The following is a 21,941-nucleotide window of genomic DNA, read 5'->3' on the forward strand; positions in this document are numbered from 1 at the left end:
TATTCCGAAATGAATCACTCACCATCTCTCTCCCTCTCTCTCTTTCCATGTCTCTCTCAGCCCCCAATAAAAGCTCAGGAAATGATGAGCAGCCTTCAGAGTCCACATGATAGACAGACAGAACGCAGAGGAAAGTCAGAGAGAGTGAGAGCGAAGTAACTAACAACCCTGAGAGTAAAAGAAGGTTGAAAGACCAGAAGATTAGGGCAAAAACAGGGACTACTGCTTTTTTCAATCCAAGATCTAAAGTGAGGAAAGTGAAGAACGGTGTTGAAGATGGGTGTAGTGTTGGGGACCTTCTCTATGCACACCAAACAGGTCACCTTCAGGACAGGTAGGGTCCATTTTACACATTAACCAGCTACAAATACTTTCATTAATAAGTCATTTGTGAGAAAGGAGTGATAGATGAGTAGATGAGAAGATCTAGAGGATTAGAATATATAACTTTATATATATATATATTTGTCCTTCTTGTTCTACTTAATGTAGACTTAACTCGAATGTCTGCGTGTGTGTTTCTAACCTAGATCATTTTTGGACAACAAAATTGCAACTATGCCACTTGAAGTTAGCTAAATTAGAAAAACTCCTCTTGGGGTTGTGTTATAGTTCATAGAGAGAATATTTTTTTATTCACTTCCACAAATGCCAGAATGTATATCTCAAAGGGCAAGCAAACAGCAATTTTAATTAGCCTAATTTAGTTTTGATAAAGTGAATGTGCAGCGTGTGCATGTGCGAATGTGTTGGCATATCCTGTCATGGGCTCCATACAAGGCATTATGGGTTATGAAAGTATTACATGGCAAAAAATAACAAAAATGATTGCCTCCTGTAACGCTCAAAGCTGAAGCATGGAGGAGGCGATTTTAAGGTTTTGAAAAGCGGAGCGATCAGGCTGCACGTATGTGATAAGAAAATGCATAAAAAGAGGAAAAAAGAGAAGGCGGTTTGTTAGTGATTATTTATGCCTTGAAGGTTAATTAACCTATACACTCCATGCAAATGTACCATTTCTGATTCTCCACAGCTTTAATGCACAACCGAATATGCCACAATCACAATCCTGCAACAAATCAACACAACATAAACACCACTGCACTCACATGTGGGAGCATGTGTTTTTACACACTCATAAGAGCAATAGAGAGAGCCAAATTTCATATACACACACCAGAGACCTGAAGAATGATTATGGAGCCAAGAGGATTATGAGTTCTGGGCAGGAAGACAGAAAACTTGTTTGAAGTCTTCACTAAAATCCCCAGGAGTTACAGGAGCTGCCTGTGAGTTTTTAACTAGAGATGCAAACTGTTTGGCGGCTTTGGCACTCAGCCCTTATGGGACTAGAACTTCTGCTGGATTTCTGAAGGGCATTGCTTCAAGTTCATGTGTTGGGGACAAACACTCTAAGAATGTTAACTAGATTTCAATTTCAACTTTAAAATAGTGTTACTCTAGTTTATGTAGTTCGTAGGAATGGCCTATTATATAAAGCAATGCAGCTGTAACGTGTTTCAGTGTTATGTTTGAGTTTTTATACACGTTGAACTCGCAGGTTTAACTTCGTGTGATGGAAATGTTATGCCCTTTACATATTTGGAAACACACAGAGTCTCCACGGCATGGCAGTGGTGGCAACAATACTACTATACAGTGAGAATAAAAGTTACGCCTTCTTTCGTGTAAACATTTGGGCGGTGTTAAGTTGGGTGGGTGTCAAATCTTCCAACACAGTGATGTAGATATGTGGGGGCATGTTTAAATGAGACGTTTTAGGAAGGGCATTTTTATCTCTTTGGATTTGAGACTTAAGTCTTTGCTAATTCATAGATCTTATATATGCACAAACAGCTTGTAACACTTCAAAGAACTGAAGGAAAACTTATGACCCCTTTAAGATACCTTTCAAACAGCCTAGTGATATGGAAGACTTATGTTTAATTTTAGTTGTAAACAAACACACACACACAAAGAGCCCAATACTTGACACACAAGACAAGATAACTGCAACAATTAACATGTAATCTTGCTTTCTTTCTCTCTCTCTTTTTTTTTACCAATGACCAAAAAATCTTTGATTAATTTGAATGTTATCTAAAGATCAGTAGCTTAAAAAATAAAATGACAACACCACATATTATGATGTTAGGAAACACTGTGCAGAAGAAAATGGCTTTCTGCACACACAAGAATAGGAGAGATGGATTGTCAGTTACTACATAATCCAAACATATTGCCGTTTTTTTTACAGGACAGCTGGTAAAATTCTGTTATGCCATTTCTTACTGTACTTCTGTTACAAAACCCTATTAACGATATTACCATGATTACAGGTTTTCTGGCTTTTATCTGCACCACTGAATATGTTTCCAAGGGTAAGCCGATCATCTGTAACCATCTCCCAAGTGCATTAGCAGATTCAATGAGGTGTCTGCAAAGGAAAGTCTAACATAGACACTTCAGATGGAGAAAAGAGGCTTACACCTGCATGCCTGGATTTCACACATGCCAGTCGTTTGCTGGATTTCATTGTTTTTGCTCCAAGGATGAGTGCCAAAGAAAACCATTACAAATGTCTTACATCTGCGAAAAATGTGTTGTGTTGAAATTTGAATGCTGATACCAGCAAATTTATCCTGTGTGAGGCAGGTGGTACAACCTCAGGGTGTTGTGTTGTTGCAGACCGGGTTGTCGTGAAGGAAAGCAGATGCCTATGTGCTAGAATGAGGATACCTCTGGATATCTTGGCCTGATTTTTATGTCAGTCCTGCTGGATTTGCGTAATACGAAGCGGTGCGGATTGATATTATGTAATTACTCATTACCTACAACTCTCCTCACTCCCAGCCCACAGCGCATCCGTCTGAAGTCTCATCTTTTTTAGATGATTAATAAGGTTACAGACCTGCTTTTTTAAAACACAGACATCTCCCAACTGCAATTTCGTTGCCTCTGTAGTTTGTCTTTCTGCTTCTACTTTCTGTTTTTCTTTATCTCTGTTTCCATCTCTTTAATCGAAAAGGTTTGTGGGTTTTGTTCCCCACTAATGAGAGAGAATACCGAAACAAACAAGAGTATTTGGGTCATTTTACAGAGCATTATAAATGTTCAGTACATCAAAAACACACATTTGTGAAATGTACACACTGAAAATTAGGGTAGTTGATCCATGAAACATTCTTATCCGAGTCATTAAATTGCAAATGCACACACACGCATGCACGCAGGAAGGCTCATAACTGGAAATGAACAGTGGATGATGAAACCAAATGCTCATAGTCCTACCACAATTCATTTGATGGATGTGGATAAGGTTTTGCCTACAATATGGGAACTAAAAATGTCTCCACAAATGCAGTAAAATTAAAATTGTATTTTATGAAACATCACATATGATTACACACACACACATATATATACAGCACCTTTTAAAAACCTTTTAAAAGTTACGAAGTTTTTATTTTTGGCAATTTTTGTTATCTGTAGTATAAATTAGCATGTTTTGATTTGTATTTTATGTTATTTATTTAATTATTATTTGTCTAAAGTAAAACAAGATTTTTTTTATCTTTACATTATTAATGTTATATCACATAATACATATAAATTTACCTGTACCAATTTGCCATCCTGTAATGAAACATTGTAACTATATTTTATAGTCAATCCCTGCCAACCATAGCTGTCACTTTACTGTAAATGGAACAAGATATTTTACAGTGTACCTATGAGGAAAATAATAAAGAATAAAAATAAGAGGACAGTAATACTTTTGTGACAGCTCACCCAAATTTTATTCAAGAATTGTATTTCTTTCTATAGTTAGGGTTAGGGTCTTTTTCCATACATAAATTTTTTTTTCAGTTTTTCTTTCTTAAGAATGAATCATCCCTTTGAAATGGATTCTGTGAAGTTTAGATGTAGGTTAGAGTATAGAAAACATAAATCGCACCATATAAGAACAACAGAAGTCAATGGAGCATCCCACCATGACAAAACAACAAATGCTTGAGCATATAAGAGACGCAGAGTGTGACCGAAAGTCATCATCCATTGTGCCACATTCAGCCTGTGTGTAAATTTGCAATTCCATAAGAAACAGGTCTGCTGTTTATCTGTGTGTGTGTGTGTGTGTGTGTGTGTGCGCGCGCATATCACAGAGAGGAGCATTTCATCCTCACACTCTTCCTACTGCTTCCCAACAGACTGATCCACCTGCACAGCAACAGTTCCTGACACTGAACAACAAACAGGACCAAGCAGAAACAGAGCGAGAGCAAAGTAAGAGAAATAAAGGGAGAGAGGGAGTGAAATTCGTGGGAGGGGCATCAAGGAAGGAACCCTATGCTTTTAGCAAGAAAATTACAGCTTGTCTTCATTCACTGAAGAGTAAGATGAGAGTGGAGAGGGAAACAAGAGCAGGGGACTGAACAAAGAAAGACAAGACTCAACGCTTATTAGTTTGAACACGCGTGTGTTTGCGGTGACAACATGGGAGCCGTAGTGGGCACACTGACTATGCAGACAAGACAAAGACAACCATCTAGAGGTATGTTAACTAATGGCAGATTATCCAACTCGATGCATTCTGTGCTAAAAGGGGTTTTGAAGTACCAATAACAGCACTAAATCAATGACACAATGGCTAACTTAGTCACTGATAGAGCGCTTAAGGCAACGGACGAGTGTCCTGTTTGTGTTCAAAGACAGATGACACTTTAAAAAGAAGAGATATATGTAGAGACGATGTTAAACTAAAGAGCTGAGAGAGGACAGAAAGGATGCAAGGTTGAGAAGATATTCAATAGACAGGCAACACCTCACGGTCTGCTGTTTACAAATCATGGTTTAACCTCGTCCCTCACAGATAAACATCATGAACAGTGTGTGTGTGTGTGTGTGTGTGTGTGTGGCATCTTTGTACGCGAGCGGGTGTTTTAACACTCTGCTCACATATCAACCTTCTTCCTGTTCACATGCGCCATGGTGTAGTTGTCATGGAGACAGCTTTCTAATGCTTTGTAAAGCAGATGATGGGATGTTATGATCCACATGATAGCAATTAAGGGACGCATTATACACATTAATTCTGTACAGAACTGCTACTGTTCTTGGTCTAGTTACATGGATCACAAGTTTAATCATTAAACTTTAGTAATTTATTCATATAGTCAATTTTTTTTATTTTCCAGAGGTCTACTGCATAGCAAATCTATGGAAGAACCTATCTATGAAACACAAATACATTTGGTTGTTTCAATAAATTAAAGTATAAATATAATATATTTTTTAACAAAAAAGACAAGTTTTTTAAAGCCTTAAAAGCCTTACAGACAGAGAAAACACTAGAATAATAAATATTTTATTACGATAACATTTAAACAGATTTGCATTACCTGTGTTGATTTTATTTGAATAATTATTGAGTAAATTCCAATTTCTGTTATTCCTATTCAAATTCCTGTAATCAATTCAGTTCAAATTCATACTCATGAATTTAAATTCTGCACAACACCCTTAACTTGTGATTCGAATCATTGGTGGTTTAGAACAACATAGAAGAGTAACTTATTTGAATGAACTGAATTGGAACTTTGGGGTGAATTATTCCTCCACAAACTCTTAAAATGGTCTAATGCTAAATTAAATGGCATAATAAAATGCTGCCCTCTGGCAGATGGTCTTCTGTCCCCTTTGCTCCAGCTAAACAATTTACTGTATGACCACTGCTTTGGGACATTAGGCTCCAAACAAACCATTGCACCATTCAAAGATCAGTGATCCAAGACTGGTTGGAGGCCTTTGCTTGGATCCTCAGCTCTGTGTGAGGGGTGTGACCCCAGTCGTAATGAGAGGGGAGATCAGAGCTGCAGTAACAAGTGATTTGTACTGCCTTACAGCAGCTGTTCATGAATATTCATCCTGCTGTTTAACTATTTGCTTGCTGTTTGTCACTTTCCTCTGACATCTTCCCCATAGATCTATCAAAACACTGTGGTCTAGTGCTCCCCGGGGCTGAATGTGGGCAGCTTGCTTTGGTTAATTACCTGTTAGAAGAATATATATATTTGAGCTTGACACTCAAGGGCAGGATTCTAATGGCAATGTCTTCTTATATGTAGCACCATAAACTGCAGTTTATTATTTTCTTACACTTGGCTTGTACTGAGAATGAATGGCAGTAAACTTGATTTAACCTGACTTGTTTATAATTGGCCTATTAAAAAATACTTATAAATTGACACATAACTAGAAATTTTTATAAAATACAACACTCTTACATAATCAAAAATTGCACTGCAATTTGCTTGAACCAATTTAATCCACATTGATTTTCCTAATGAGTTCAATAGACACATAATCAATCTCAGAGACAATCTCGGTTTTAAAAACTATAAAGAAAAGATTGATTAGAAGGCTTGTGCTGTTGTTGTTTTTACCTTTCCACCAACACTGTGTTAGAAGAAGCACTCTAATGGCACTAATAGCTGCTTGAATGGAGAGTGTGTCTTTAAAGTTTATTTTAGTGTATTCCTACTGCCACTGTTTTCAAGGGCTTTGTCGCTTTTTTAAGCTTTAAAGAGGATGGGAGATAGAAATAGATGGAAGGAGAGAGGGTTTCAGTCCCATGCTGTGTTCTGTTGCTTTTCCACTCCACCGAATAATTTTTTCATGTGCTGACGTCTTGCTTCTCCATTCTCCACTGATCTCTCCATTTTCCCATACTAAAAACACATCGTCAAGCCCCTCGATCTTTTTTGTTACAGCATGTCTTTCCCATTTTTCAATTTCAGTTCCCAAGTTATTTATTGTTGTGCACGATTATTTAGCACACACAACCTTATAAAAACAAGAAAAGATACAAGGGTACAGGTAGAATAAACGAATGAAAGAATGAATGAATGAATTTGGTCTCATTGCACTATATTTTATGTAAAGTCGTTTTCTATTTTTAAATTCTTTTTAAGTAAATTTTTTAATCATTTTCAAAGTTTTTAAATTCATTGTTTTATTTTTGTGATTTTTTAAAATTATTATTTTACTTTATTTTATGTAAAGCACTTTGAATTTCCATTGTGTATAAAATGTGCTTTATTAATAAACTTGACTTGCCTTGCCTTATTGGTTAGAAATTTACTGTGCAGACAATAAATGAAATAATGAATATTGAGATATGGGAAAAAAAAGTAAATTATATATATATATTATTCCTCAAACAATACGTGAAGCAGTGAATATGGTCTAATTCTCTCTCTCCTCTTCCTCTGATAAACTTACACTATACATCTTTCTTGTGTTCCACTTATTTTTCTCTCACCTTCCCTTTTCATTCTCCGTTTCACATCAGTTTGTTTGCTTGTGTTAAAAGGCAGAGAGGTGATAATTGGAAGTGATGAAATGAGGGGCTTGCCCTGTTGAGCTCTTTCACAAGCAGAAGCTTCACATCCAGTCATTCCCGTGAGATGTATCCATTACATTCTCATCACAGTTATCAGACAGACCTGACAATATCTGGGAGTTCTTCAAGAAACAGCTAATGGATGCTGTTTGCTCTGTTGTTATAATTCAGTTCAGCTTCAAATTTATACTCCCCATTACAAATTGATGTTGTCAAGCTGGTTAAAATGATTTGCAGTCTTTACAAAGAGACAGAATGTGTGTTGTGTTTTCTAATGGTAATACAATGATGTTTTGAAAGGCTTCAATATAATCAAAACAATATAAAACTTTGTCCAGCAGGTACGAAGAGATGATCCTCTTCAGTCAGAGATTTTAAAAGTGAAGTGTGCCAATTCTGTGGCATTAGAAGCATTAAAGATAAAAAAGGAATTTTTTCCAAACAGGTTTCATAAACACTTTCTGTTATTGGTCAGTCAAATAGATCGTCCCGCACCAAAATTGTCAGGCTGGTCGGGATGCTCAAGCAAAATTCCTGTTTTGATATTGTCACAAAGCCAGAGTCTTCACTGCTGGTGAAATTTCGCTGATGAAAAGCATATTGGTTTCTAAGCCACAAATTAACAACCAGCATAAGACAGCCATTCATACTGCTCTAAGTAGGTCTTTAGCTTGTAAAATCTGCTAAACATGATGAAATCGGTTCATTTGTTTTCCACAAATTGTCCAAAGTCTGAAATGGCTAATGAGATCATTCTTTATCTTCTTGTGTGAATGCGTTGTTGAGTTTATGTGTTCAGGAAATAGTAGGAAATAAAGAATGAATAAAACTTATTAGTGACTGAGAGTTGTGTTACTGGCTGTGATATAAATCATTAAGCTGATGTGGCCATATGTTGAGAACAGGGGGGGGGGGGGGGGGCTGATGTAATAGATTGTCATTGATGGTTCAATTCAAAACAGTTGGGAACCCTATTAAATAGAGAAATTCATTTTTTTCACCAACATACGGTTTCACTACAACATGGTCCAATCCTTTGGGAATTCAAGCACATACCCTTGACATTAGCAGCCCAAATCATGTCACAATATTACACTATAGTTCGATCCAAAAGTAACACGGTAAATCTCTTCAGGGAAATCAGCCCACTAATGGCTTTCTTATAGTTCCCCCTGCACACTTAACAATCGATGTAAGGAACTGGGAAAGTATTTTAAAATCTTAAATATTAAAAACCTCCCATCACTTTATATATGCACATCTATGTGCATTTAAAGATATATGGAAGGTTAAAGTATGTTTGTTTGAAAACCAGAGACAAGATTTATAAAGGGCTGGAGCATTTATACGGAGATGCAATGGCTCTCCGGTGTTCTGTGAAAGATGAAGGTCTTCCCTCAAGCCACCCATGGCCATTTTCATTCGTTCTACTGATTTCCCCAACACCCCATCTGCCTCTCTACCCACCAATCATTTTGCCGGAGCTGACACAGCAGCAGCAGAAGCATGGCCTGCAGGGGGCGAGTGCTCAAGTGTGTGTGAGCCAATGTCTGTGTGTGTGTCCAAACACATGAGTCATCCAAGTTTCTTTCCTACTAAAGTGAAAGTCTTTGAAGTGAAGGTGTAAGTTGTGGGTTTGCCCAAAGCACAGTTTCTGTTTTTGCGAAGGGAAACGGCGTGTTTCTAATCACCACCGACAATTCCATGATGCTTCTGTAAGACTGTTGTGTGAGCTGTGCTTCGTACATTAAACGTATACTGACAACAGACCGTTTTTTTTTTTTTTTTTTTTTTTTACTCAAAAAATTGCAAGGTGCAAAAATTCAGATCAATGAAGACTGCATCCAATAATTCACAAAAAGAAGAAACTAAAACAAAAGAAACATAAAAGAAACACACAAAGTGAGTCTTAAGAAGAGATTTAAAGGAGGATAATGAGATCCCCAGGCAGGGATTTCCACAGCCGAGGAGCACGGTCAGCAAAAGCACGTCACCTTTAGTGACAAGTGGAGATTTCAGAACCATTAGTAGGGCCCTATCAGAGGATCTCAAGCAGCGATCGGGCTCAGAGAGAGTTAACAAATCACTAATATAGACAGGAGCCTGACCCTTCAAGGCTTTAAAAACTAAAAGTTAAATCTTAAAATCAATTCAGGTAACCAGTGAAGGGCAGCAGAGATCAGTAGTCACTTCTCTTAGTGTGTGTTGCCAAAACACTTGGCAGCAGTGTTTTGTATCAGCTGAGGTCTTTGAACGTGTCATCTGCTGATACTACAATAAAGTGCTTTACAGTAGTCAAATCTGGAGGAGATAAAAGCATGAATGCCCTTTTCTAAATAAGCAAAAGAAAGAAATGACTTAATCTTTGTTAGTTGCATCAGTTGTGTAAAGCAAGAGTGCACCAGTCACCTGGGCCCTCATTTATGTCCGAATAATGTGTGTGTAAGAACAGTTTCACACAAAGTGTGAGATCTACAAGTATTTACTTATACATAGGAATGTGTGTAAATATAAGCACAACTCTGAACATGCTTACGCAGAGAATCTAGTGGTAGAACGCTGTTACTACAAAAAGAAAGTGCTGTCACATGTGTCCTGTGTCTTTCCTACGCTGTCTTGGTAAATGTGGGCCCTGAGTACTGAAGGTAAAAAATGGCACCTAGGTTACGAGCCTCTTTTCAAACTTTAGATAAGGCAACCAGACTAGAAGAGAGATTATTAATACTTTTTAGTACTGATACAGGATGCATGTGTGCTACCAGGCTTTATCAGGACATACAATTGTGTATTATCAGCGTAGCAGTGGAAAGCAAATTCATGACTATGCATAATTTGACCAAAGGACAACGTGTAAAAGGTCAAAATAGAAGAGTTAGTATACCCAAAATGAAAAAAAGTGTCATTAATTATTCTCCCTCATCTCGTTCCAAACTCGTAAGACCTTCGTAAGACCTTAGTTCATCTTTGGAACATAAAATAAGATATTTTTAATGAAATCCATGAGATTTCTGCCCCTGCATACTGACATGTTTAAGGCCCATGCAGGACATTATTAAAATAATGTTGTGCACACGAGTCTCGTGGACACATGTCGAGGACAGAAGAAATTGTTGAATCGTTATTCACAAAAGTGTCTTAGATTCAAAATGCATTTAAATATTTCCGCCTGAGATTTCCATGTGAATGCAATCATTTCTCATCCAACTCTTAGCCTTACTCTGTCAACAAGCGTTTTAAGGAGGAGCATCTGAGAGAAAGTTGATATTTACTGCTGTGAAAGAGCAACCGCTGAGCAAGCAGTGGTCATTTATCAGCCTGAAACTGACATGTGGCTTGTTTTCTCTCTAGATAAGGTAGATGATGAATTAGAGATGACAATGGTCTGCCATCGGCCGGAGGGTCTCGAGCAGCTTGAGGCGCAGACAAACTTCACCAAGCAAGAGCTACAAGTCCTTTACAGAGGCTTCAAAAATGTACGTTGCCCGGTATTTCTCGTCTTATCCTTCTCATCGCTCCCACATCTGCACATTTACTTTATACAAATGTCTTTTGACACATCTTGGAATCTGATAAGAAGCTTATAGTGTTTATGTAATATATCCTTATGCCTCAATGTCTTTTCTTATGAATCATCACATCTCATCTGCATATACTGTCCCTGTGGATCTGTTTGCCATGTCTCATCTGTCTTTAAAACTCTGTAAACTCTTATTGTTCCTCTTTGCATTATCAAGCGTGTCACTAATCACTGTACGCTAGCCTCAAGCTACAGTCAGCCAGTCATATTTCTCAATCCCAGCATTCACACGCTCTATTAGACACACATAAACAGTCAGGCTCAGCAACCCACACAGCAGCTCATATTTGTTGGGTTAAAAATGCTTTGCCAAAACCACTGTGTATTATATGGCAGCGTTTAAGACCAACGTTATATATATATATATATTTTATTATTTTTATATACCATTCTCAGGAATGGGCATTACATAACTGCAGGTGATTAATGGAATTATTATTACAAATGTATTTAAAAAAACATTATTATAATATTACACATATATTTTACTAAAAGTATTATATTATATTTATTTTTATTTTTTTATCTAATCCAATTACTACAAGAGGGCTCAAGCCAATAATTTTTTATAATATAATGTTAATAATGTGTATTTTTTCCCCCTCAGGAGTGTCCAAGTGGAGTAGTGAATGAGGAGACATTTAAACACATTTATGCACAGTTTTTTCCACATGGAGGTAATAAAAAAGGAGATATTCTTAAATATTACATGCTTCTTATGCTAAATGTCTAATGCTTTCATCTGTTGTCACTGCTGTACCAGATGCCAGTACATATGCACATTATCTCTTCAATGCGTTTGACACCAGAAATAATGGATCCATAAAGTTTGAGGTATGAAGAAAATGTTGACTCCTGGCACAGTATGAAAATATACTGTATATTTTAGTGACATTACATACAGGATGTCTTTCCTGTCTTTCTCTCAGGACTTTGTAATGGGACTATCTACTCTACTGCGGGGAACGGTCAGAGAGAAACTGGAATGGACATTTTATCTCTATGACATTAACAGAGATGGATTTATCAATAAGGAGGTATAGCATATGTACAGTAAATAGGCAGTCATTATTAAAGGGTTAGTTCATTGAAAAATGAAAATGATGTCATTAATAACTCGCCCTCATGTCGTTCCAAACCAGTAAGACCTCAGTTAATCTTCAGACCACAGTTTAAGATATTTTAGATTTAGTCCGAGAGCTCTCAGTCCCCCCATTGAAACTGTGTTTACGGTATACTGTCCATGTCCAGTAAGGTAATAAAACATCTTCAAAGTAGTCCATGTTACATCAGAGGGTCATTTAGAATTTTTTGAGGATTGAAGATACATTTTAGTACAAAAAATCTTCTTGAACAAGTTCACCAAATTGAACTGAATCGTTTTAAACGGTTTGCGTCTCCAATACGCATTAATCCACAAGCTATTAACTTTTTTAATGTGGCTGACACTCCCTCTGAGTTCAAACAAACCAATATCCCGGAGTAATTCATTTACTCAAATAGTACACTGACTGAACTGCTGTGAAGAGAGAACTGAAGATGAACACCGAGCCGAGCCAGATAATGACTCGTTCACGAGTGAAGAACCGTTTGCATCGGTGTTCGGATCACCAGTTGTTCTTTCGGACAGTTCGATTCAATAAACCAGTTGAAGAAAACGGTTCACCGGTTCTTTTGCGCTCTACGTAATGGCGTTATTGGCGATGATTGCCCTTGATTCAAGCCTTCGGTTTACCTGGGCTCATAACATTAGCACAGAATCAGTTCAGAACCAATCACCAAAAGAATCAGTTCGGTTCAGATGCTCTGTGTGTCGGTCTGCTTCACGCCGAATCACACATGCGCAGTATCATCAGCTCCTCGGTTCACGAATCAGACGCGTCTGAAAGAAAATGGTTCTTGATTCGTGAACGAGTCAGTCTGTTGTTCGTTATCTGGCTCGGCTCGGTGTTCATCTTCAGTTCTCTCTTCACAGCAGTTCAGTCAGTGTACTGTTTGAGTAAATGAATTACTCCGGGATATTGGTTTGTTTTAACTCGGAGGGAGTGTCAGCCACATTAAACAAGTTAACAGCTTAAGGCATTTGTGGATTAATGAGTATTGGAGACACGAACCATTTAAAACGATTCAGTTCGATTTGGTGAACTGGTTCAAAAAGATCCAGTTACATTTAATGATTCATTCGTGAACCAGATATCACTACACTGCAGAGTTTTGAACTCTCTCACAAAAGACACGGAAGAGAAGACAATGCTGAATAAAGTCATAGTTTTTGCTATTTTTGGACCAAAATGTATTTTCAATGTTTTAAAATTTTTTAACTGACCCTCTGATGTCACATGGACTACTATGATGATGTTTTTCTTATCTTTCTGGACATGGAAAGTATACCGTACACACAGTTTCAATGGAGGGACTAAGAGCTCTCGGACTAAATATAAAATATCTTAAACTGTGTCCCGAATATGAACGGAGGTCTCACAGGTTTTGAACGACATGAGGGTGAGTTATTAATGAAGAATGAAAATGAAAAATGTAATTTTTCAGTGAACGAACCCTTTAACATCAGCTTAAATCAATAACTCACTCAGTCTTCATGTACCTCACAGGAAATGACAGAGATAGTGAGGGCCATCTATGACATGATGGGGAAGTACACGTATCCGGCTTTAAAGGGGGATGTACCAAAGCAGCATGTGGATGCCTTCTTTGAGGTCAGAAAAAAAAGACAATAAAAAATTATAATTATATATATATATATATATATATATATATATATATATATATATATATATATATATATATATATATATATATATATATATAATTTGTTCAGTGGTGATTCTCATCAAATTACATTGTTCAAAACTAAATTGATTTATCCATTTCCTTGGATTTTGGGATAAAACGTGCATGAATAGCAAAAAAAAAAAAAAAAAAGGCAGAGCAATTCAAATAAATGTTCTCTCTTCTACAGAAAATGGACAAAAACAAAGATGGAGTTGTGACATTGGAGGAGTTTGTGCTTGCCTGTCAGGAGGTATGTTTATATCATTGTACATGTGTTATTTACATCTACCCTAGACTTTTGGTGAATTTGGTACACTACTTTCTCCAAACCCCAACCCCTAAAGACATGCCAGCAAGCTTGTCAAGATCAAGATGATCAAAAAGACTCTACTGCCTCTGTGTGGTCAATCTGAAGAATTACATATAAATTTTTCTTTTTCACCAGGATGAAAACATGATGAGATCCATGCAGCTCTTTGAAAATGTGATGTAGAGAAGCTCCACCAGAAGAAGAAAAGAACCAAACAGAGACTGGGAAACAGAACGCAATAGGGATTTTACATTTAAATATATATTTGTTATATTTCGCTGAACTGAGTTCTGGGGGAATGTGATGGGATGAGAGGAATGAGAGTCTGTGGGATTTGTTTTTCTCTCTCTCTATTCAAACCTTGTAACATATTCAGTGTTGTTTCTCGCTGGTGTTTTGGGAAATTGCCAGCCAAAAATCCACTTTGTTCCAGCCACAGAAGACTACATATGTTTGAAATGCACTGTGCATTTCCTGACTAGCGGGTGCTGATGATCAACATCCTTCCTCCCTACGAAAAAAAGGAAAACCACTCGCAATTGTTTTTCATTTGCTGGAACCTAGAGCTCAGGACTCTACATTTGGTGTACTGGAAGTGCATCCAGGAGGAACTACAGCCTCCTTTGCTTGCTTTCTTTGGCAGAAATGCTTGCATGAGAAAAAAAAACAGCAGATGTGTTCCCAATGAGTTGCTTGAAAATAATGCTGGCCTTCAAATATTTAATTTTATGATTCATTCATGAATGACATGAGGTTTAGAGGATTCTTAATTTGATGTTGATTCTGTCTTGTGTTCTCAGTGTTGTTTGTTAGTAATTGCTGTTTCAAGTCTGCCTAATGTATGTCTATCTGTTTCAGTACTTACTAAGCTGTTTTTGCCCAACAGATCATAGTGAATAAGGTGGGACAGAAGTTAAGTGTGTGTGTGTGTGTGTGTGTGTGTGTGTGTGTGTTTGTCTAAGTATGGAAGTAAGTGAGGAGTATTAAGGAAACTACAAAAATCACAACTGTATTCAAACCCAACAAATGACAATCTAGTCCCTGGATACCCTTCTGTCCCCAGATACATCTGTGTAGTTTAAAGAAGGACAAGACAATGTTTGTAAAAAGGGGAAAAATCCAGATAAACCACATGAAATAAAGAAAAACTATAATTATATATGGGTCAGGGTCGTAGGACATATAAGCTATGTATATACTTGTAAGTATGGTGCCACATGAAGAAATGTCAGATACAAACTGTGAAAATGAAGTATTCTGTGCAATTCAAATCTCAGTTAAAACCGATTAAAAAATAATTGTGGAATAGCAGTCAGCTGTGTTTTCTTATTTTACTTTTATTATTTTTACCTAGGTGCCAGTAGAGTATGAATGGCGTCACTTGATTGTGTATTATTATTATTACTATTATAACGTCTCCAATTAATTATGCTCAATGTTAATCATTTATGTAACCGTTTTATTAAAATGTTTCACTGCTTGCTTTGCTACATATAAAACAACAGAATAGATCTGTGTTTCTATACATGCAAACTGGTGGATTATGAAGAAAAAAATAAATAAATGGATGTGTCATGACAGCAAAGAATAACCTGACTCACTGGTGTGTAATAATGTATAGTAAGTGAGGAAAGATAAATCAGCTCTTTATTTATTTAAAAATGCTTCCTCATTAAACTCCAGTATTTTGGATTAAATCTGTTATTTGGTAATATCACATCAAATAATCATATCATAATATATACACAAACACACACTGGTGGCCAAATATTTTTAGAACACCACCTAAATATATGTAGGAATTTTTATTTATTTATTTTATTAATTATTTTTTTACAATCTTTGTAGGCTACTGTACATATCAATCCTGCCCCAAACTCCGTGATTCTTTGTCTGGGGAGCGGATTGATTGGCTGGGCAGGAAGGCCGTCCCAGTAATGGGCGTGATATACTCAATGTGGGTTAGTGTGTCCCTCCTGCACGCGCACGGCACAGTTCAGTGAGTCTACAGAAACACACACATAGCTTACAGAGATGGATCTCGAACAAATGGGTCCCCAAACCTTCCTGTACGGTATGTATTGCGTTAAATAATTATCTTGATCCATTCTTGTTGTATAGTCTATTAGATCACACGTATAGTACGTAAAGGTGGCACTAGTAAGTTACGCAAACTGAGCATGGCGTAACGTTAGTGTAAATGCCACCCAACTACGTTACCCGAAGTTATATTGTCAGACTTAAATTGTTTAGAAGCACATGTTAAATATTTAACTGGTATAAATATATTGTAATATAGATGCTACTCGATGTGGAGTGACATTAAACAACACGTGTAAGTTAGAGCATGAATTCACACTAGCTAATCGGTTAGCACTAACTTACATTATACACATAATGGTAGTCAGCAATTAATCTGAAACCCCTTTATGTTTGTTCTAGCCTTTTTTTATTTATATATAACGTTATATACGAAACGAAGCCTCCACAGCTCGTGTCTCCCTGCACGCGCTCTGTAAACACGTGCGTTGGTCCTGGCGCTCCAAAATGGCGTCACTGTGCTGCACGTGTTAGATGCAAAGACAGTAGATGAGACAACGCATTAAGTGTTTGAATAGCATGCAATTTAAGAGTATATCCTTCGTTATAGGTGATTGATCGAATGAATACTAATTAAGTACCGGTTTTTTTTTTCTTAGTTTCGTTTTCCTAACAGACACACCCAGGTATTTTGCGCAAATGATGCTAACGCCAATCACGATTATTACAATGGAAACGCAATTCTGGTGTAAAGATTTTGTCGGCATTGTCAGGTCTTTAGCAGTAAATGAAAATATGAACATGTAGAGCATCTCTCAAACCTTGCCACGTGTAGATCCTTGCTTCCACATGAAACCGCATTGAATGCGTTTTTTTCTTCTTTTTTTTTTTTCTTTTTTGAATATGGTTCTCTATAAACGATGCAGAGCGAAGTGCATGCTATAAAAATGAACGTGAACGAATCGTTCTTTGGAGCCAGATTATTTAAATGGTTGCTTCACGAATCCAGACAGGATGATTCCTTTACGAATCGGATTGATTGAATCACACCGAGCGATTCTCTGACTCATTTACTCAACCAAGATCAGAATCGGGGAGCACTGCCAAAGTAAATGAGTCACTTAATTGCTTTGAAGAGAGAATTGCTCGAGAATAACTTTGCCAGTTTGCAGAATTGAGTTACACTTTTCATCAACGGAGGGCTCTTAATGCCTTTTAAGTACTTTTTAAATAAACTTGTTTGTTTTTTATAGGTTGCGAGCTCAAGGCAGGCAAGGAAGTCACTTTTAATCCAGAGGATGATGATGATTATGATCATCAGTTATCAGTCCGAATGGTACGTGGCCTTTTAATAAATGGTCTTCCAATTTTTTTTAATCATTTAAATCTCATATATAAAGCATTTTCTTATTTGTTAATTGTTGCAGGCCTGCGTTGATCCCACAACAAAAGACGAGCTGAACATTGTGGAGATCGAAGGACAGGATTCGGAGGGTCAGAAGGTCAAGGCAGTTCTGGCCACGCTCAGGCCTTCCACTCTCCCAGCGTAAGTAGAATGGCCATCCACTGAGCGATGTCATTTCACACGTCTTTAGGGTGCACTTGAGTTGATCTCCTTGAATTGTTCTTGTTAACTAGCGATGTGTTCGTATCGCAGGTGTGTTTGGGTGGGTTTGAGATCACTCCACCTGTTGTGTTCCGCCTACGCTCTGGTTCCGGTCCAGTTCACATTAGTGGACAACATCTCGTCAGTGAGTACTTCATAATACTTGAGGAAGTGTAGCATTATTTGGGATTGTCTCAGATAAACACTTGGAAAACTGCTTTGGGAAATTTCAGGAAGTTTCTTATTGGTACTTTTCTTTCAGTCATGGGAGGAGACCAGTCCTTTGATGAAGAAGAGGAGGAGGAGGAAGAAGAGGAGACACTGACAACAGCTAAGAAGAGGCCAGCATCGGTGACTCAAAATCCTTCAGTAAGTTCTGGAATTAATTAGGATCCTTTCTTTATGTATGTGCAATTTTGTGGCTCTTTTTTTTTAACCAACGTTCTCTCATAGAAAAAAATGAAGTTAGATGAAGAGGAGGAGGACGAAGATGAGGATGAGTATGTGATGTCTTTTTCCATCTATGTAAAGTCATAGGTAATTTAGTATGTCAAAAAATGAATAAAATATTTCACCTTACAGAGATGATGATGAGGACGATGACGATGATGATGAGGAGGAGGAAACTGAAGAAGAGTCTCCTGTAAAGGTGAAATTAGTTTTAGGTCCTACATCTTGTATAATGTTGAGAAACTGTGGTCAGAAATGCTTATATTCCTAATTGTTCTGTCAGGAAAAGAAGGCACCATCCAAACCACAGACCCCTGCACAGAACGGAAAAGGACCCAAGTCCAATACGCCTGCTAAACAACAGAACAAGACTCCCGAAAAGAACAAAAAGGATGTCAAGAAAGCACAGTCACCCAAAACGCCACAGACCCCACAGGTCCTCACTGTCCCCGAGATCAAAGCCAAAATTATGGCAAGTGTAGAAAAGGTATGTTTTCCTTTGTATCCTCTCTGCATATGAAGTCACAAATTTCTGCATGTAGTAAGAAACCATCATCCTTCCATGCTTTAGGATACAATGGGAAAAGTTTGATTAGTGTATGATATTATTCAAAGGCAAAAATCATTCTAGAAAATAGCACTCGTGTTTTCTTGTTTGTTTTTCAGGGTGTAGCATTGCCAAAATTACAGCCAAAGTTTGAGAACTTCGTAAAACACGGCTTAAAAGTCACGGACGCAAAGGTATATGCATTTTTCTTGTCATGTTGTTTTTTTGATATTAGTTAGTAAAAAAAAGAAAATCTAAGACACTTTTTTTTTTTATTGTTGTTGTTGTCGAACACTGCAAATTTAGACTTGGCATAATTTTTTTTTTTTTTTTTTTTATCTATATACGAAATAAGACAACTGTTTAATTGTTTTTTCTTCTAAGAAAAAATGTTTTAACCTGTTAACTGTCACTCACGTTTTTGAAGATAGACTTGAATGTGCATGATACAAACCTACATTTTGTAGATTAGGTAATGTAGATTCTGAGGATGCACTCTTGTCATAAATTGATCTATTACTTTTCTTACATAATTTTTACCAAAAATATTAGTATAATATATATTTGGGAGACTTAGACCTTTCCAACGATGTATAGTTTGTCAAGATTAGATTAAATTTGATTGTAATATAGTATAGTCAACGTAGGCGTCCCGTATACGGGACGGGGGTGACATTTTAACAGGTTAATGATATTTGGATAGCCAGGTTTTTTGGCTGCCAAATGTTCAAAATAAATGAAAGTAAAACATGTTAATTGTCAAAGTGTGTATTCTAGTCGTTGTATGCATAAATTGCATAAGGAACATATTCGGAACTGTCATGAATGAAGGCCTTACCTGTACTTCTGTTTTGTCCCCCCCCCCCCCCCCCCCCCAAGGTAATCGAGGAGCTCTGGAAGTGGAGACAGAGTGTAAAATAAGAGCTAAACCATCTTTTGTTTTGCTTAAATTATTAGGCGCTCCCCCAATTTTTTCTTTTTTTTTTTCTTTTTTTTTTTTTGACCATGATTTTACTTTTTCTTGTTACCTGCAATTTTAAGTTCGTCCCCATACTCTTCTGTTTCTATGTCAAATCCGTGCCATTCCCTGAGAAGACTTTAATCAGAACATGACCTTTTTCATCCTTTGCAATCTGGCTTCTCCTCACCCTCTCGTGTTGTCATGTCCCTGGAGTGTGGCCTTAATTTGGCAGCCTTGTTGTTTAAATGAGAGTCTGAGCAGATTTCAGCCCTCTAATTTATATAAAGATTTGATGACTACCCGTCCATGGTTTCTTTAAAATCACATGGAAATGTGTTTATGGCGTTCTGATTAGAGATGCACCTGCCAAGTCAATCTACTGAAATCTTGAACAACTTGACCTGATTTGCAATGCATGATTAATGGGTTTCAGAATGGTATCGGTGATGAATTCCAGTATTTCAGCAGTATGTTATTTTTTGTTATTGTCTGTATCCTGTAACTTTTGCTAGAAGGTGGGCTGTACTTTATGTTTGGGATTGATTAGTCAACTGTAATTAATCCAATGTCAAGAATGTATAATGTCAGTCTGTGCAGCTAAATCTCAGAGCTCATAATCTGTGGACTGCAATTCAAATGTGGTTCACTTTTTTGACTTTATTGAATCTGTTTAAATGCAAATAAAGTTTATATTTCACAAGTGTTAACCCATTTAATGTGGCTCGTAAAATTCAGGACTGTTTTGATGGGTCTCCCCAAGTTTTGTCCTTTGCTTGACTGTCAGTGTCTCAACTAGTATGAACACCTAGTGTTAATTTACCTCCATGAAAATTAATGAAAAGATGTTTGTATGTAAAGAATGAGAGAGAACGAGAATGGTATTAAATAGTAGTGTTATGTGATGCGGTCTTCGTTTAATTGTGCTGAAACTGTAATTTAAGTGATTAATGCAGATTTTAAGAAGAGGAAAGTTTTCTTATTTCTTTACTGTTAAAACACTCAACGGTTTTATTACCCTTGGTTTGTTTTTATAGATTTGTGAATTCAAACTTTACCTCAGAACCAGTTTTAAAAAACCTGCCTGCTTTTTTGCACAAAAAGGGGGGAAAAATTGCTTTTATCTAACATTCAGAAACTTTTGGGCTGATTTCAGTGTTGATGCTTGTAGAGCTGTGCAGTAACAGTTTTACATGAAATTTGGATTACGTAATCAGATTACAAAAAAATATCACTTGTAATTAAAGTAGGCCTACTCGTAGTCAGGCTACAGTTTTTATTTTTATTGATTGCTTAATTTCATATTCACAAACTATATATTATTGATTATTCTTAATTACTCCTTTTCATCTTGCTATACTCGGTATTTTTTTTTTTCTTGCATGTTCACAGATATGTTGGTTAACGCGTGACATACAGATAGCGACACAAGATAGCTCTATTTTTTGTAGGTCTAAGTGTTTTATTTTGATTGATGTTACTAATTTAAAATTACTACTTTTAATTTTACATTATTCATAATTTAATTAGCCTTTCATTATACAATAAACCCTCTGCAGCTCAAGGCCCAGTTTTGTAAACCTTGACGTAATGTTTAATGCACTCCGTTATCTTACTTTTTGTATAGGGTATGGTAGGCTATAATATTACCCAATTTAAATCGACATAAGTCAAAAGTAATCAAAAAGTAGCCTAGTCTGATTAAAATGTGTAATGTAACTGATTACGTTATAACTAGGCTAACGTTATCATTTTTGTCATGTAATTTGGAATCGGTAACGTACTGCCTAACCTCTGCTCGGCTCTGCTTGCTTCTAACAAAAAAATTATACAAACACACACACACATTTACAAATAAAATAGTCGCGGGTTTGCCAATATTCATAGGCTATATTTTCCAAAACTATTCTACACCTTTTTAGCATTTTTAACAAGTTAGAATTATTTTACTATATTTATAGGTTACATTTATTTTTAATCGTTTAGACGTTTAATATATTCGTTCCGAGTTTGTGGCTGTAGATGACCGCTTGCACATGATAGCCAGCAGAGGGCGGTAAAACACCACGCTTTACAAATCACTTTGTAGTCGAGCACCCGTAGAAGTGATGTCATTGCTGTAGATGTGGAAAGGAGCCAGGAATACTTCCTGTGTAAATTATCTTGAGTATTGAGTCTATATCACCGAATGCTTTCTTCAGATGAACCATACAGATCACCTCACCCTCTCCAGTCAAAGAGGTCCTGGCACAGGTCAC

The 21,941-nt window shown here is 36.9% G+C and overlaps 1 protein-coding gene and 1 pseudogene across 3 annotated transcripts in view; both read left to right on the forward strand.

Annotated features, from left to right (window-relative positions):
* LOC113075043 (Kv channel-interacting protein 1-like) overlaps positions 1-15,393 on the forward strand; it is a 31,531-nt gene extending 16,138 nt beyond the window's left edge. Inside the window, exons 1-8 of one of the 3 annotated variants that reach the window (XM_026247756.1) lie at positions 116-334; positions 10,754-10,878; positions 11,590-11,659; positions 11,746-11,816; positions 11,912-12,019; positions 13,592-13,696; positions 13,960-14,022; positions 14,218-15,393. In XM_026247756.1, the coding sequence (XP_026103541.1) occupies positions 277-334; positions 10,754-10,878; positions 11,590-11,659; positions 11,746-11,816; positions 11,912-12,019; positions 13,592-13,696; positions 13,960-14,022; positions 14,218-14,265 (648 nt within the window). In that variant the 5' untranslated portion in view covers positions 116-276 and the 3' untranslated portion in view covers positions 14,266-15,393. Of the gene's footprint in view, positions 1-115; positions 335-4,118; positions 4,556-10,753; positions 10,879-11,589; positions 11,660-11,745; positions 11,817-11,911; positions 12,020-13,591; positions 13,697-13,959; positions 14,023-14,217 lie in introns of those variants that run through there. The other 2 variants (XM_026247755.1, XM_026247754.1) reach the window with 2 other exon arrangements.
* A 612-nt stretch (positions 15,394-16,005) lies between these two features.
* Positions 16,006-20,393, forward strand: LOC113075044 (nucleophosmin-like; annotated as a pseudogene).
* Positions 20,394-21,941: the final 1,548 nt, after the last annotated feature.

The sequence above is a fragment of the Carassius auratus genome, unplaced genomic scaffold (assembly GCF_003368295.1).
Source record: "Carassius auratus strain Wakin unplaced genomic scaffold, ASM336829v1 scaf_tig00016311, whole genome shotgun sequence".
Classification (NCBI taxonomy): Eukaryota; Metazoa; Chordata; class Actinopteri; order Cypriniformes; family Cyprinidae; genus Carassius; species Carassius auratus.